The following is a 15115-nucleotide window of genomic DNA, read 5'->3' on the forward strand; positions in this document are numbered from 1 at the left end:
GATGATAAATAAGATTACTTTTTCTACGACATTCCCAAAATTTCTTTGCCCGTTCAAGTCACCTCTAGCGATAAATCCTATTAGAATATATAAATTTTAGTTCTGGCATCAACTTTACGTCAAGGCTTATGTATATATATTTATATTTTTTGTTATTTTTGCATCTCTACGTGATATTTACGGATTGTTGATATTTAAAATCAATTTCGATCTTTTCATTTATATTCTATGAGTACGACAATATGTTACAATACATTTAAATGATCAATTAAACTGTTTTGTAACCTACTTACGCGTGCGGTATTGTCTTTAGTATTCCAAAGACAATGTCGCCCTTGAACACAAGTCAGTGACCGTAAGAAGGGCTTCTAAATATCTACCTTCCTCGTAAACAGTAGACATTTAATGTATAAAGTACTATCATTATACTTATCACTTAATATAACGCATTAAAAATTACTCATCATATTTTCGACACAAGGAAATCGTTCATTTAAATGATCACAATAAAATAGTCTGACTCTATACAAAATAAGAAACATAGTTATATACTCTAAAGTTATGAATATTATCGCTCGATAAATTGAATATTATGTCGTACTTTCGTAAGCGATGCTGCGTGAAAATCTCTATAATAAACATATCAAAGACCGTCCTACATTTATAAGCAATGTATGTGATACACAAACGATAATAGTCAAATCATGTATTATGAACATTCTTTTGGAACTACTTCAAAAGGAAAACTGATCTCTTTTCCGGTTTGATACCTGGCGTCTTTGTCGCCGGCGACGAACATAGCCTTCGACTTCCTCATTGTGCTCAACCCTCATAACTCATGTCAATGGACAGATTTCTTTATTACACGAATACTTTTCTAATTCAATTCTCTGATCCTCTGATTCATTTATTCGTTTCAAAGTAATTCAGTGAAAGGCAACGAGAAAAAAGTTCCATTTTTCTTATTAAAATAGTCCACTGGGAACTCCCGAGGGACCTCATTGTTACTACACCTGCATTCTTTGCTAAGTTCAACATAAGTAAATCTTATTATATCCGTCAATGGGAGTCGAGTTACGTGGGGTAAGACCTCATTCTATATTTATAACCTGCCGCTAGTTAAATTTTAAGAACGACATTCCTATTCGGTATGAACATACTACATACATGATTCAATTTTAATCAAGCTATATCAAGTACTGTCGATATTTAATGAAGAGCTTGATTAATGTTTTTATCATATGTAATATTAAAATAATAATTAAACTACATATATGTGTCACTGTATAATTTCATCTAGTGTGAGCTTATCTTTAAATGTGTTTACAATGAATCTAACTTCAGTACCACAAAGCAAACTGAACTGGTATCTCCCCTAACGTGTTTTCATAGCTTTTTAAACCGAGAAACTGAAGGGTCCTTTTTATTTTCTCAGTTAAGCACAACGTTACGACACACTCGTAAAGCACGGATCACTGAAAATTTTTGATATGTAACTTTTCTATTCAAATGCCAAGTTTACGAGCCGGCCCATTATAATTTTACCGACGTCATATTTTCTCGATGTCATCATTATGAGCGGTGGTTCAAAGGAATTTTTTAATAAAAAAAATTGTTTATTACTTTTTAATCACTTCCCTTTACAGCATCCCTGTGACTTCTCGTTTCAATTTCGCACGGTGGCACTAAAACTTGTTTATTTCTTTTTCTATGAATTCCGAAATTGCGACTAATCGCCGGATTCAAACGACGATAACCTGTTTATATTTGAAGTAAAGGTGATATTCTACATTATTTTTCTTGAACACTATATTTGCAACAAATTTTTATTTTAAAATACCAGTCGGGTTCGTTTTTTGAGTTTTCTATAATTTAATTATTTGGCCGAAATTAGGAAAGTATCAACTATTAATAATATTTTCAAGAAGAATTTTTAAATGAACTAAATCGTGTTCATTTACATTTTCATATCAATTTAACTAGTAGTTATTACAAATCGCTAATATAATATTAATAAATCTAACTGTATTAACATACGTTAGAAGCAAAAAATGACAATAAATCCAGTTTTATTGCCGACACGAGATATATCAAAAAGTGCTCTAATTCGAGTCATATGATGTCATGAATATGCCCAATAAGAATAAAAGATGCGCAGCGAAAACATGTGGTACTCCGGCGTGAGAACATAAAAACCTAATCCTACATAAGAGACAAACAAGACATATTAATAAAATAAACATTATAAACATTGCTTAATATAAACATAGATACATACCAGACGTATACATGTTTATATTACATTAGAACTTCCTCAATAATGTCCGAAAAGCGTGACACGAGTCGCTTTTATGACGGCGTATGAACGTATTCATGAAGCAAGTTATTTCAGATTAGATAACAACGACTAAAAGCATTCTAATCACTAAATAACGAAGCGTAACCAGGTGATATACATACATATTTATATGGTTATAATAAAAAGACCAGTTACTTTTATCTCTTTATGTTAGGTTTCATTCGGGGTTCCTGAACACATATTTTTAATACTCCAACAGGCGATAAGACAGTTTCGTTTTGAACTGTTACGTTATTATAACTTCGTGTTTTTGTTATGTTTTACATAAATCGCTTCTTAATTAAATATACACGATCGGCACATTAATTTAATTTTAGTTGACGGTTTCGAGAGTCAATAGCATTTTATTCCGAGTAACAAATAAGGTCAAGTCATTCGCATAATGGTTTTGTTGTTTTTTAGCCACTATTATGCAAGAGGGCGATGAAACTTGAGTAACACAAACTTATGTTTCTAAGAAACGTGCTTTGAAGAGAAACATTGTTTGATCGATACTATATATGGGGCAGATTAGAAACGTAGCTTTAATAGTCTGACGAAATAGGTCAGTTACGAATACTGAGTTAGTTAGTATCATAAAAATAAACATGTTTATTATTGTAATAAGCAATTATTCGACGGTGATGCGATTTTTATACTATAAAATTTGTTCGAGATCTATTCGTTGTTTATTCTATCTATCTATTGTATTCGTTGACTTTCGATTGTTTTATTCATTTAAATGAAACTAATATTTTTCGGATATACTACGCGTGCTTTATTTTTTGCGGGCATTTTCATATCTCGTCCGGCCTTGATCACTGTTGCTGAAAAGTAACCGAAACGTCGTATGTAGTTTTAGCAAAAAATAAAGTGCGCGTAGTATATCCGAAAAATATTAGTTTCATTTAAATGAACATTTTATTTATATTATTTCTTTATATGTGAGTTTTTTTTAAAAATAAATCATGTCGAAGGCAATACTTATACTGACAGCTAAGTTTGACACGGTATAGTTTAAGTCATAACACTTATACAAACATTGTACAATTATAAACATATTATAACATACAACATACATATCATATCATACCTGAAAGACTGACTCAGCATGATATTAAATTAAAATAAATACGTTAATGTAAAAAAAAGAAAAAAATGAAGGAATAAACTAAGATAATAATTATTACCACCTCAACCTTTTTTAAAATTAGATGAAAGTTACAGAAATTAAAGCTAATTTAAGTTTTGTAAAATATATCTAGAATAAAATAAGCGTATTTCTATTGAAAAATAAATAATTCTTTTCAACGGAAAAGAGAGTCATGAATTGTTTCTAGAAATATGACGCTCTGTTAAGTCTTCGACTTCCCACCGCTACCGAAACTACTAATATTTACCTCAACTATGTGAGTACAGCCCAGACATGTGATAATTTTATAACAAATTTTGAAAACTATTATTCAGCGTTCCTATTGATATTAAGATTCATCAACCATTGTGATAACTTCAAATTAATTAACAAAAATATTCTCAGAACAATCGAAGTCAATAAATTAAAAAAAAAAACTAAATTTTTAATAAATTTAATTATCGTATGCATAAATACTTAAAAGCTATTTTATACTAGTATAAATAAACAATAATATGTAATCAAGAGATAACTTTAGTAAGTAAATTATACATATATTATTATAAAATGTAATCTGTATAAATCATTAACAATATAACCTGAAATATTATTTATGTTTTGCATAATCTCACCTTTAGTGATGGGAACGATGCGAACTCTTTACGATGATTCAAGAAAAAATACTTACATTTTGCTGCAGAAATTGAATGTTTGTGGGTAAAAGTCGTCGTATTTATCAAATGAATAAAATAGTATTTAAAACACTCACACTATCCTTCCTATATCAATGTTATTATGTCGCCGAAATGTGTTTGGAATAAATGAAATCTATAAGGCGATCGAACTAAAGCTCGCTCAGGGTCTCATAGCAAAAGCGACAAACAAGTCAAACTGGTCTTGCTTTTCAAAGTATCTTTTTGTACGGTTTCCAATTTCTTACGTACTAACAACACAATAAAGGGATGTATGCAACCCACCGTGATAATAGCATCGGGCGAAGCTGCAAACACAACAAAGACCTAAGGTTTATACGGACGGAAAACTTCCAGAAATAATGATATATTGGTGAAACTGGCAATAATAATACAATACTTTTCAATCCCGCAACTTCGGTTTAATTAAATCTTCTTTGTTGTCAGAGTTGTATATAGACCAATAATGGCTCTGCTGTCTGTTTGTTGTCTACTGTCTGTCTGCTTGCTGTAACAACGATTGAGAATAACGAAAAAATAATAGTAAATATCTTATAAACTCCAAAAAACTTAAGTAGAAGGTATATAATTTTTTCAATCTACTACAAAACAATTTTTTTGAGATATCTCAAACAAAACAAGGTCAGATATGATATAAGTGTAAAATCAAATATTTCGGTGCGCACACAGCTGTCTCTAAAATTTGCGGCGAGCTGAGCAGCCATTATTCCAAACCATAAATAACTCCACTCCACTATACAAAAACGACTAACCCTTCATTGCCTCTTCCTTTTACGGTTCCGCGAAAAGAAATAAAGTATGTGCCAGCCAAAACAAAGGCCATAAAATCGAAATGACAGGACCACACGCTTTTCACAGGGATGAGGGGGAAAAAAGTAGAAACTATAATTTCGCGTTATGTAACAGTCGGAAGGACTTGCCGGACGGGATTCGTGCTGGCGTGGTTTAAAAATAACCCAAGGTTAGCCGGCGGCACATCGGCGAGGGTCCCTTTGAGAGATCAAGGTCTTCCAGTTCTGTGGGATGCCACCAATAACCACAATGTTCTGTTAATGTGAAGCTATCTCGAGTAGTGAGTAGATCGTATCTTACTTAATGATGGCTCAGCTTGTCTGGTGATACATAAACATTGTCTGCTCGATAATCATTAAAATACACTAAAATTTTTTTGATAAGTTGATATTCTTTTAATATGAATTACACACACGTAAACTTTTTGTATATCAAGTTGTGAAAAGTGTAGGTGGACAGCCATTTCTTTAGAGCCTGATGTGATTATTTTAAAGTTTTGTTGATATTCTTATTTTGTTGGGAACATTGAAAGCTCTACTTTGACCTTAAAATCAGGGTTAAAATCATTGAGTGCTTTACTCGGAGTATCTCTGTGGGTGTTTATCTTAAAATTTACCAAATTCTCGATACTTTGAGATCGTCAGGTAATCATATTAAAATTAATAAAACAAATACAAAACGGCTTCTGATAAGAAATATGAAGTATGAAAATAGAGTTATTTATTAACTATTTATTTCTAGATAATTACTATATTTTTTATGAAATTAGACAAATCAATTAATTTTCAGCATCGTTGACGGGGACGAATTAAATTTTATCTAATAAGAAATGACCTAAAAATTAAATGAATACTGATACAAGTAAGACGTGATTTTCAAAAGAACACGCCTCTAAAATTCTTGTTACTTAATTACTTTCTCATTTGGATATAAAACTATAAATTTTAAATTCCTAGTTCCGAACGTTATCATTTAATAATTTATGAATATTGATCTAATAAGACGAGAGATGTACGCTCGGTGAACAATTTCTAAGAAATTTCTGTAAATAAAATAATTAAAATTTTTCCTCGAAATGTTCTTAATGGTTATTTGTTGACGGAACTATTAAATTCCCGGCATGTAATCAATTGCTTTTGTTGTCCGCCGCTAGTTCGCATAGCAGGGCACGATATTAAATATATTTTTAAGACTTAAACAATTTTAATTGCTATACAAAACTAGTTTGGAGTTTGCAGCGTCTTTATATAAACAAGGTGGCCTACTATAATTATATATATATGATATTTAACATTAACATTAATTTATAATAAAAAAAGCTATAGATTAAAAGCAGATGTAACGTAATTAAAGTTTCAATATTTAATTTCAATGTTATAAGTGCTTACAAATATATTTTTTCGATAACAGTTCAGTAATACAAGAACGTGTTTATATTCGTTCAATTTAATTTCTATTAATTCATGTTTATAATATGAATTCATTAACATAATGTGATACAATCTTTCTTTTCCTTTCTGTGTTAATCAACCTTTATCTACCGAAGACATAAAACACATTATATTTTATGAGATAGGTATATCAAGTGCTGATAAAACTAAATAAGCAAAAAAATTAATGTTGCATAAAGCGATATGTGTATAAATTATTACTAAATTAATGAAAAATGTTGAATAACACGAAACGTTAAAAGCATTGGTGAATATTGATTAATTTTTATTATAAGTGGAAATTAAAATTTTTATATATTTTATATTTATTCTATAGCTAAGATGCAAAACAAGTTAACGTTTAAAAATTCCTGCGCACGCGCAAACAGAACGAACAAAAAAGCTTCGCAACCTTGAACAACCCCTTAGCAGGTGTACGCTCTGATGCACCTGCTATTATGCAGTGACCTATAAAAGTTATAATTAAACAATTTATTTTTCACAATTATCCCTTAGATGTGGGTCAAATAAAAACGATGTTTGAGTCGTTAGGGCTAATTAATTCACACCGCCCGTGGCTCTACTTCAACATTTAAAATCCCCTCACCTGGAAATAAATTGCTTTTTGAGAAACAGAAAATTTCACGTGTACGATGTCTACATAAAATTATTTTTCGATGCATAAAGATCTGTTTACACTCTTTGATATTAACGGGCAAACAAAACCTTTTGTACCTTGAATAATATGCTGACTGAATATTATAAATATTGGTAATTGTTAAGGCTATTCAAAAAAATTAAAGTCATATGTTCTCCTTTAATTAAAAAAAAAATGTCGAATGCAATGACTCAAATTCGTCTGCCGAAGTCAATGTAATGTATATTTTTTTATTGCAACCGGTCGACAATCAATAATGATAATGCCACCACAAATTTATTTTACATAATATAACTTATGCATGTATCAAAATAGCGTTTTAACCACAACAATGGTCTAGACATTGGCACATCATCAAAACACTGTCCTTATTATGTGTTAACGAAGTCAGAACACTTGGTTACATTATACATTTAGTGCATCCGCCCGGTGTCAGAGGAAATGAGGGTTTTATGTAAAATGCTATATGTATTGCACGCATCGCTCAACTGCATGTATACAATTCAAATTGTTTTATAGCAGCTTGCCCTTTATTTTTTCAAGATAAAAAAATACAAAATCCCATTAATACATCATGTATATAAATTAAACCAAATAACCTGTGTAGATAAAACAAAGTATTATAAGACACAAAAAATATTTAATAAATATGTTCGCTTTAAACATATAATCGTCATATAAGTGACAAATATGAGAAAGTATGTAACAATATTTACATTACATAATGCAGATTACATAAATTGAACAATGAGTATGAGGCGTAATTCACGGATACAGTTTGTAAAAAATTAAATTATACCCGAAAGGCAATAAACAGACTTGACAGTAATGGTTAAATAAACACGACTTAAAAGTTTGATTAAAGTGCACTCTTTCCCAGTAATACGTTTAAGAGTTACGCTCCAAATAATCTCAATAATTCAATGGCTCTTTAGGAGGTCACACAGATGTGTGGACTTCAGACAAAAGCCTTTAATAACGTCGTATTTGGTAGTTGAGACGCAATTCGTATGCAAAGTTATGTTTTTACCATTCCATTTCGGAGGTTGATCCTTGTCAGATGGATATAAGAACTATTTTACTTTAGATACTTGCTATCGGGGTGGGCTAAAAAATCTTGTAAGGATGTAATTCGACTGGTGTTTGATACACGTGTTCTTTCCCCTCCGATATGAAATGCACCTATCACCTGGTGAGGCAACTATATAAAATTGGGTCACACGTTGCTCCACTAGTTTTCTATAGATTCATTCACTAGTCCTCTATACAATATTTTACTAGTCCCTCTATTATCCCTCTTGAAATTTCCTCGTTTTATATAACAAAAGGCGTGTTACTCGTACAAATACATCATCAATAATCGTAAATCGATACATCATAATTATAGCATTGTAACAGACTATCGGTAACATTTTACTATAATTGATAATCTATTTTTACAACCGCGAGTAATAAACTGAGTCATAAAACAAACAAGATTTAATTGCCCACTGAATCAAAGCCGAGTACTTATCATTCTTATGGGCCCGGCTCAGCCTTGAACCGGTCTTTCCTTTTATAACACACGTGCGTTTTCAAAAAGCCATGAATAAAGGTATTTATAATTTTTGTTATTGTCAAGGGGAACTGGTCAAGTATGGAATTTGAAGCTACGTAAACGAGTTTAAGCTAGAAATTAAAATTTATTTTTTTTTTATATACAAAATAACAGTACTTGGTATGAATTCATTAAAATTAATAACATGTTTATGTTCGCAGTAATATTATGTGTACAGGAAAAAAATAGCAAACAAATTAAAATGTTACAAATACAATAACTGTGCATATATTAAAATAAATAAATAGTAACTGAATTGAATGTTTATTTCAATAAACATAAACTAGTGCGATCTAAAGTGCTGAGTTTTAACGCGATGCCACGCCGCGCCATATTGTCTGTCAAAATGACAGATAACAAATCGTAAAAGAGCTTGATATATTTGCTTTCATATACCATTAAGATATTTTCAACTATGTACATGTCTCAAGAGTTTAAAATAATATTGGTTTTCTGCTAAGTGAACAAAGATCTTGTTCAAAGGCGTTGCGTATTAAAGTACGAGTAAATTCTACGATATCATTGTAGGCACAATATACCCAAGACCTTTAAGTATATATGAACTATAAATATTACAGTTAACGTAATTTTTTTTTGTTACATAGTTTATTAATCGAATACTTAAATCGATCTTCGTAACGACATCGGTATCAATATATATATTACATTCATTACATATTCAGAACAGATCGCTATAACCATATCCGAAGCTGGAATTTACTTCAAAAAAATTTATAATTGGTGTACATTTAAAACGAGTATTGCAAAGTCAACAGCGATGCAGTGTTCAGGTAGTGTGTTTGCATCGACCGCTACCGCCTCGCCCTCTGCCCGCCGGCCCGGCTACCGGCTACCACGCGAAAGTGAAAATTCGCTAGGCACTTTCTCCCCACCCGGGTCGTCGCGGGCGCTTCGCCCCGCCTCTCGCTGCACCCCCGCGACCCCTCGCTCGCCCGCAAGGTCAGCCCCGCATGCAGGCGGGTGGCGCGGCGGCGCGGCGACGCGCTGCGCTCTTGAAATTTCGCTTTCGTTCACTCGCGGTTATTAGTCGGCCGCGCGCGCTCCGGCAAGCATGTGTCTCGCGTGACGCGTTACAGTACATCGCCAGCACGTTCGATTTCATTCGAGTCGATCGTGAGGCATGGCTCCACGACGACAAGGCGCCACCGGGGAACGGGAGTCGGAGGACGCTCACGGCTGTTGTGTACCCGGAGAATGTCTCAGACCTCGAGAACCTGTGCGTGTTGAGGACGCAATTCGCGTACTATGCAACAATGACACGTGCGCCGCCGGCCGATACATGCACAGAGAATGCTTCGAGCAATGGGAAGCCGGGGTACTCGCTTATCTGAAATCGTGCGGCCGCGCCAGGTCCTGGTCAGAGAGGCAAAGACATCAAAATCTGTGGACGAAGAAGGGCTACGATCTAGCATTTAAGGCCTGCGGTTGCCGATGTGGGCGAGGACATTTAAAGAAAGATCTCGATTGGATTCCACCGGGAACAGCTATCAGGGCCGAGGAAGAGAAGAAGAAGCGTAGGCGAGCTCGTCCTGGCAGGACTCCGGCGGCGGTAGACACGCGCTCAAGGGCGTTCAGTCTTTCAAGTTCAGGGTCATGCTCGCCGCCATCCGCACCTTCGGAGCCATCGACAAGCCCGACACACGCTCCACCACACTCGCTGACACCAGCCAAGAGGAACTCTAAGCCCGAAATAGTATCCGACAGAGTTAGGTGAGGATTTTTATTTTCACTATGTTTTTGTTATCGCGTAAGAAACTTATAAGAACCACTGTAATCAGAATAATACATTATTCATGGCGTAGGTACGTAGACGTGGGGGCAAATGCATGGAGTATTACAAGTCGAGACATGTCTTCCTTAGCATAAACATACGGCTAAAATAATAAACAAATCACGCCTTAATTCCTGGGATTAGTACAAGTGGCTCCGGTTCCGACGGTAATATTGCAAACCGTATAAAATACAACGACACCTACACACTGTTTTGTATGTGGCTTTGCCTTCGTTGTTATTGAGTGCTCGCCGCTTGTTTATATTAATACGAGTAAAAAGACACGTATAATTGGTTGGGAACTGGTATTCGTAGCCCGGCTTCGAAAACCGGCCCCACACTGGTATGCATTGAAATGATCACGTTGGAATAACAACCCTCAAATGATATTAAATACGATAAAAACCAAATACATAATAATCATATAAGCAGTCAAGTAAATAATCTTATACTATCTTAAATTTAAATTAAATATAACGTCCTTCGTTTGTTACAAAGTATTATATTTTCAGGGAAAAATATTAATTTTAATTGACTGTAAAACATTTAATTATATTTTCCTTGTAAGAAATGTGTCACTTTTCCAAATTTGAATCTCTTCAGATATTACGTATCACCTTCAGCTGTTTAAAAAAATATGTTAATTAATTTACCATAATTAAAAGCAGCTGCTTGGATGACATTAATTGATACAAAAATCGTATGGATCCGACGAAGCCCTTGATTATTATTAATTTTCGTTTCACCTGTACTTACAAATGAGTCTGAAATTGAAATGCGCCGGGTCCATTGTAATTAATATTCAATCCATAGTATTTTTTGTTGCACCTGTTTTCATATTTTAAATCGAATGCCTCAATTTTAACTTTCTTTTATAATTATTTGTAAGTAATAAGTATATGGAAAAAGGCAATAAACGTTTTATTTATGCATAATTTTCCTCAATTATCGAATACCTATCCAATAATCGTTTTGCTAACTTATCTCAAACACATGCAACCGCTTCGCCATTTTGTCATTCTATATTAAAAATAATTCCGTTGAAACGGAACGTGAAATATAACAGTTTTAAATTGCAATTGGAACATAAAAAGTAAAATAAAAAACACTTTGACATTCTTGTTATTTTATTCGCACGGAAAACGCATCCCGAACTGGAGCCCTAAAAATGCAATTTCGCCGGTCCCACACACACGCTTCGTTGCACATCTGGTTTCCGTTTCCGTCCATACTCCATAGTTATATAAAAATGCATTTTCCCCAAATTGCGCCAGATGCCACTTGTCCAAATTGTTGCGGTTTCTTCGCTGGATGAAGCGGAACTTTAATATTACCTTTATCTAATTGTCATCATATTTATTTAAAAACTATTCCCGTTTAGAAATACACCGTTTTCAACACACGTCGTTGAGTTAATACGATTATGATGTCAATTTCGTTTTTATGTGAACAGAAAAGTTTGTATGTTGAAAAAAAATATTACATTAAATAAATAACCATGAAAATGGTAATCAATACGGATTACCGTGAAATTTTTGTTTTTTTTTTTTTTAATTTTCAACACAGAGAACGTAATAAAGCGTTATAATCGCTGAAGAAAATTGATTTCTATGACCCCAATATTTGTGGTACCTTCTAGAAATTCTTATCTTAATGCGTTTTAAATTGCTACATGTTAAAATAGAAGTTTATCTGTTTAATATTTAAATATGTTCGCTAACTGAGAATAAACACAACAGGCGATTTATGTTCTACGACGTTCAAAGATTTTATTACACTATAATATATATTTATTATAAATATATTTTAACGATCGCTGAATATTTAAACGAGACCATATTTATTTGTTTACTTCTCTGTTACTTTATGGCACTTGCATTTTTATTATATTGGCAATACTAAATCAATTGAAGCAACAAAGTAGGTAATTGAAATTAATTTAATATGAAGAAAATTTTTGTTTATAACAGCCGTTGCCTCTGTCTTCGAAGCCTATCTAGATTGACTCTGCATTAACATACGTGGGTACTGAAAGTATTTAAGCATATATTCTAACTGAACGATACTCGGGAAGTGTCTGATACATAAAAAATGAGAGTAATCAAGCAATTTCAAGATCTTGAATATAAAACCTTGATATTTTTTTGTTGTTATTCAGCATAGTAACTTTAAACAAATAATGCGAATGATATATGTCATTGTAATTTAAGCTGATTTTCATGAATTTGTCATCTTTACCGTCTGCGATCGAAAGTCCTTCGACATACTTGATAACTTGACCTATAAGAACGAGTTGGGGATCGACCTCCAGTTAATACTCTCAACATTAAAGTTGTCATGTAGGAATGAGAAATGTATTGTTTTATTTGACAAAAAACAAAAACACACAAATTTTCATTAACCTCGCGTACATTGATTATGCAAATGTCAGCTTTAAAATACGTTTAAATTAAAAAAAAAAACTGCTGAATAAATCTACTGTAAATATAGTAAACAGTGTGCTTAAAGAGTGGAGTAAAATTATGTAATGTTCTTAAATTGTGAACGAATGCAATTGTGTATAAAAAAAAATAAAAAATTATGAATCATTAGTATTCAATACGTACCTGATCGTATATGAGCGTCCGTGATTCAGACAAGTTAGACCTAAACTATCCATTTGTAGACTAATAACAACCGCAGGATGTGTCGGCTGCTGAATTATAATGTAACGAAATAAAGAAATATCAAGATTAATACATATCTTTTTTTTTTTTTTATTCAAAGAAAATGATTCCAAAAAGTTTTTATATCAATCTTTTAAAAAAAGGTATTCGATTTGGGGAAATTACGTTGCTATCCTTATATGTATAGTGCATTAATTTGTGAATATAATCACCAACGAAGAATTTATTTCAGTTACCCTCCGTAAAAGTTTGTCTTAATTTCGTTGATTATGTAAACATTATGTTTACTTTTGCAGGAAATGTTTTTTGTGTGCAAATTGCGCTTTAACACAAAAAAGTTTGATCACGTTTATTTGTAGCCTTGAGACGGAAACACGTCTCCATGCAATTAAATAAAAAAGCACAATTCTGTCGGCTTTCTATTGCCTATTATTATTATTATTATTATGTACACGTAGAAAAATTTAGATTTTTAAAGGTATTTCTAGAGGTAAAGTTTAAATATAAGTTTCTCCCAGTGTATTTCTGATATCCTAAGTCTAGGTCTCTTAAAAAATAGCTAAATTGCATTCTGCTATTTCCATTAGATTAATATTATATACATGTTCAAATTATGTCTAATTAAATCATTAATATCATTGAGAATCGCCTTAAAGTGAGGAGTGAGGCGCGACCGTTGTGAGTCAGTCGTCAGTGGCGCGTAAACACGCTAGTGGGGAGGCCGCAAAAGGGTATTGATAAATACAGACACATAGATTTACATTTAAACACCTAGATAGATATATCTAGACGGCTGCATTGTGGACATTAAGGAAAAACGATAATAAAATTCAATGATCATTCGCTATTATTACATATAAATTTTCACATGCATAAAAACGAAATATGATACTAAAAATTTGTTTTAAAAAGTCGCTGACGTCTTAAATTCTCATCAGACGAGGTGGCGATTTCCGTTCCCATGTCCTCAGTGGTAGATGGCGGCGGGGCTCGTTAACGTAGTTTTTAGGGCGTGATCGACGCAACAGCGCATGCCTGCATAAATTGCAGCTGACTACAATATCCTCCCGAACCCCGTCTACGTGCATCTCACTCCGAAGCGTGCGTTCCGTACCTCGCCTTCGCGTAAGTGGCCGACCTTGTACCGAGTTTTGGTCGTTATATGTAGTTGTATCCTGAACCTTTCAACAATACATTTGCTGGGCTTAAAAATGTCGCGTCTCGAAATTTTACTTGCAAATTTCTGTGATTATGCATAGCCTGGCAAAGACTTATTTATGTGTGCATTTTATGCACTGTGTTGTAGTTGTGTGTGCACGCACCAATATGCTTCACTGTAATGCGATGCAACAAAGCCCTCTCCCCATCGTTCAAGTTCGCTTAATGCTGTATCAAATTTTATTGATGAAACTGCAAATGCAATTTGCGCAGAACGTAAAACAGCCCAAAACGTTTACTAATTTGGTTAAAAAAGTTCATGTACTATTACCGCTAGCTGTCAACTGCTTTGATCTTTTGTATTTAGGTATTGTTTTTTTATAATAATTAAGGTTTAATGCAATCCATGCATGGCCGGTCAGCAGTTGCAATAGTTCATTACGCAGTCAGCCGGCAAAGCAGCGACAATTCAGACCGTTCTATGCATAATTCAGTCATTAATTCTCGAAATGACTCTTAAGTTTTGTTGACTAGACGTAGTTGACCAACCTTATACGACGCTATATGTCAGGATTCAATACAACTTTCAAGACAGCTAAAACGACTTTGTAACGAGTTCAGAGCAATTTAAAAGCAGTCTGTAAATTCTATTCTATCCGATGAACTCGCCTAATAAAGGCGGCAGGGTGAAATTGATGTTACGTAAAATATCAAATCGAGAAATGGTAATAAAGGTTAATTGGAGATAAAAATCATATACGTCGTGTATAATTTGGTCTAACCTATCGAAATAAATCCTGGCAAATGATGTAACCGAGTCATGATTTTCGATCTGTTTC

General features: G+C 33.3%; 1 protein-coding gene across 1 annotated transcript in view; it reads left to right on the top strand.

The window, feature by feature from the left end:
* Window positions 1-9577: 9577 nt before the first annotated feature.
* The window catches only part of LOC116768350 (headcase protein), a 44952-nt gene continuing 39414 nt past the window's right edge, over window positions 9578-15115 (top strand). The window contains exon 1 of the mRNA XM_032659043.2: window positions 9578-10391. Within this exon, the coding sequence (XP_032514934.2) occupies window positions 9802-10391 (590 nt within the window). The 5' untranslated portion in view covers window positions 9578-9801. The remainder of the gene's footprint in view (window positions 10392-15115) is intronic.

This window comes from Danaus plexippus, chromosome 4, assembly GCF_018135715.1.
Source record: "Danaus plexippus chromosome 4, MEX_DaPlex, whole genome shotgun sequence".
NCBI classification, from domain to species: Eukaryota; Metazoa; Arthropoda; class Insecta; order Lepidoptera; family Nymphalidae; genus Danaus; species Danaus plexippus.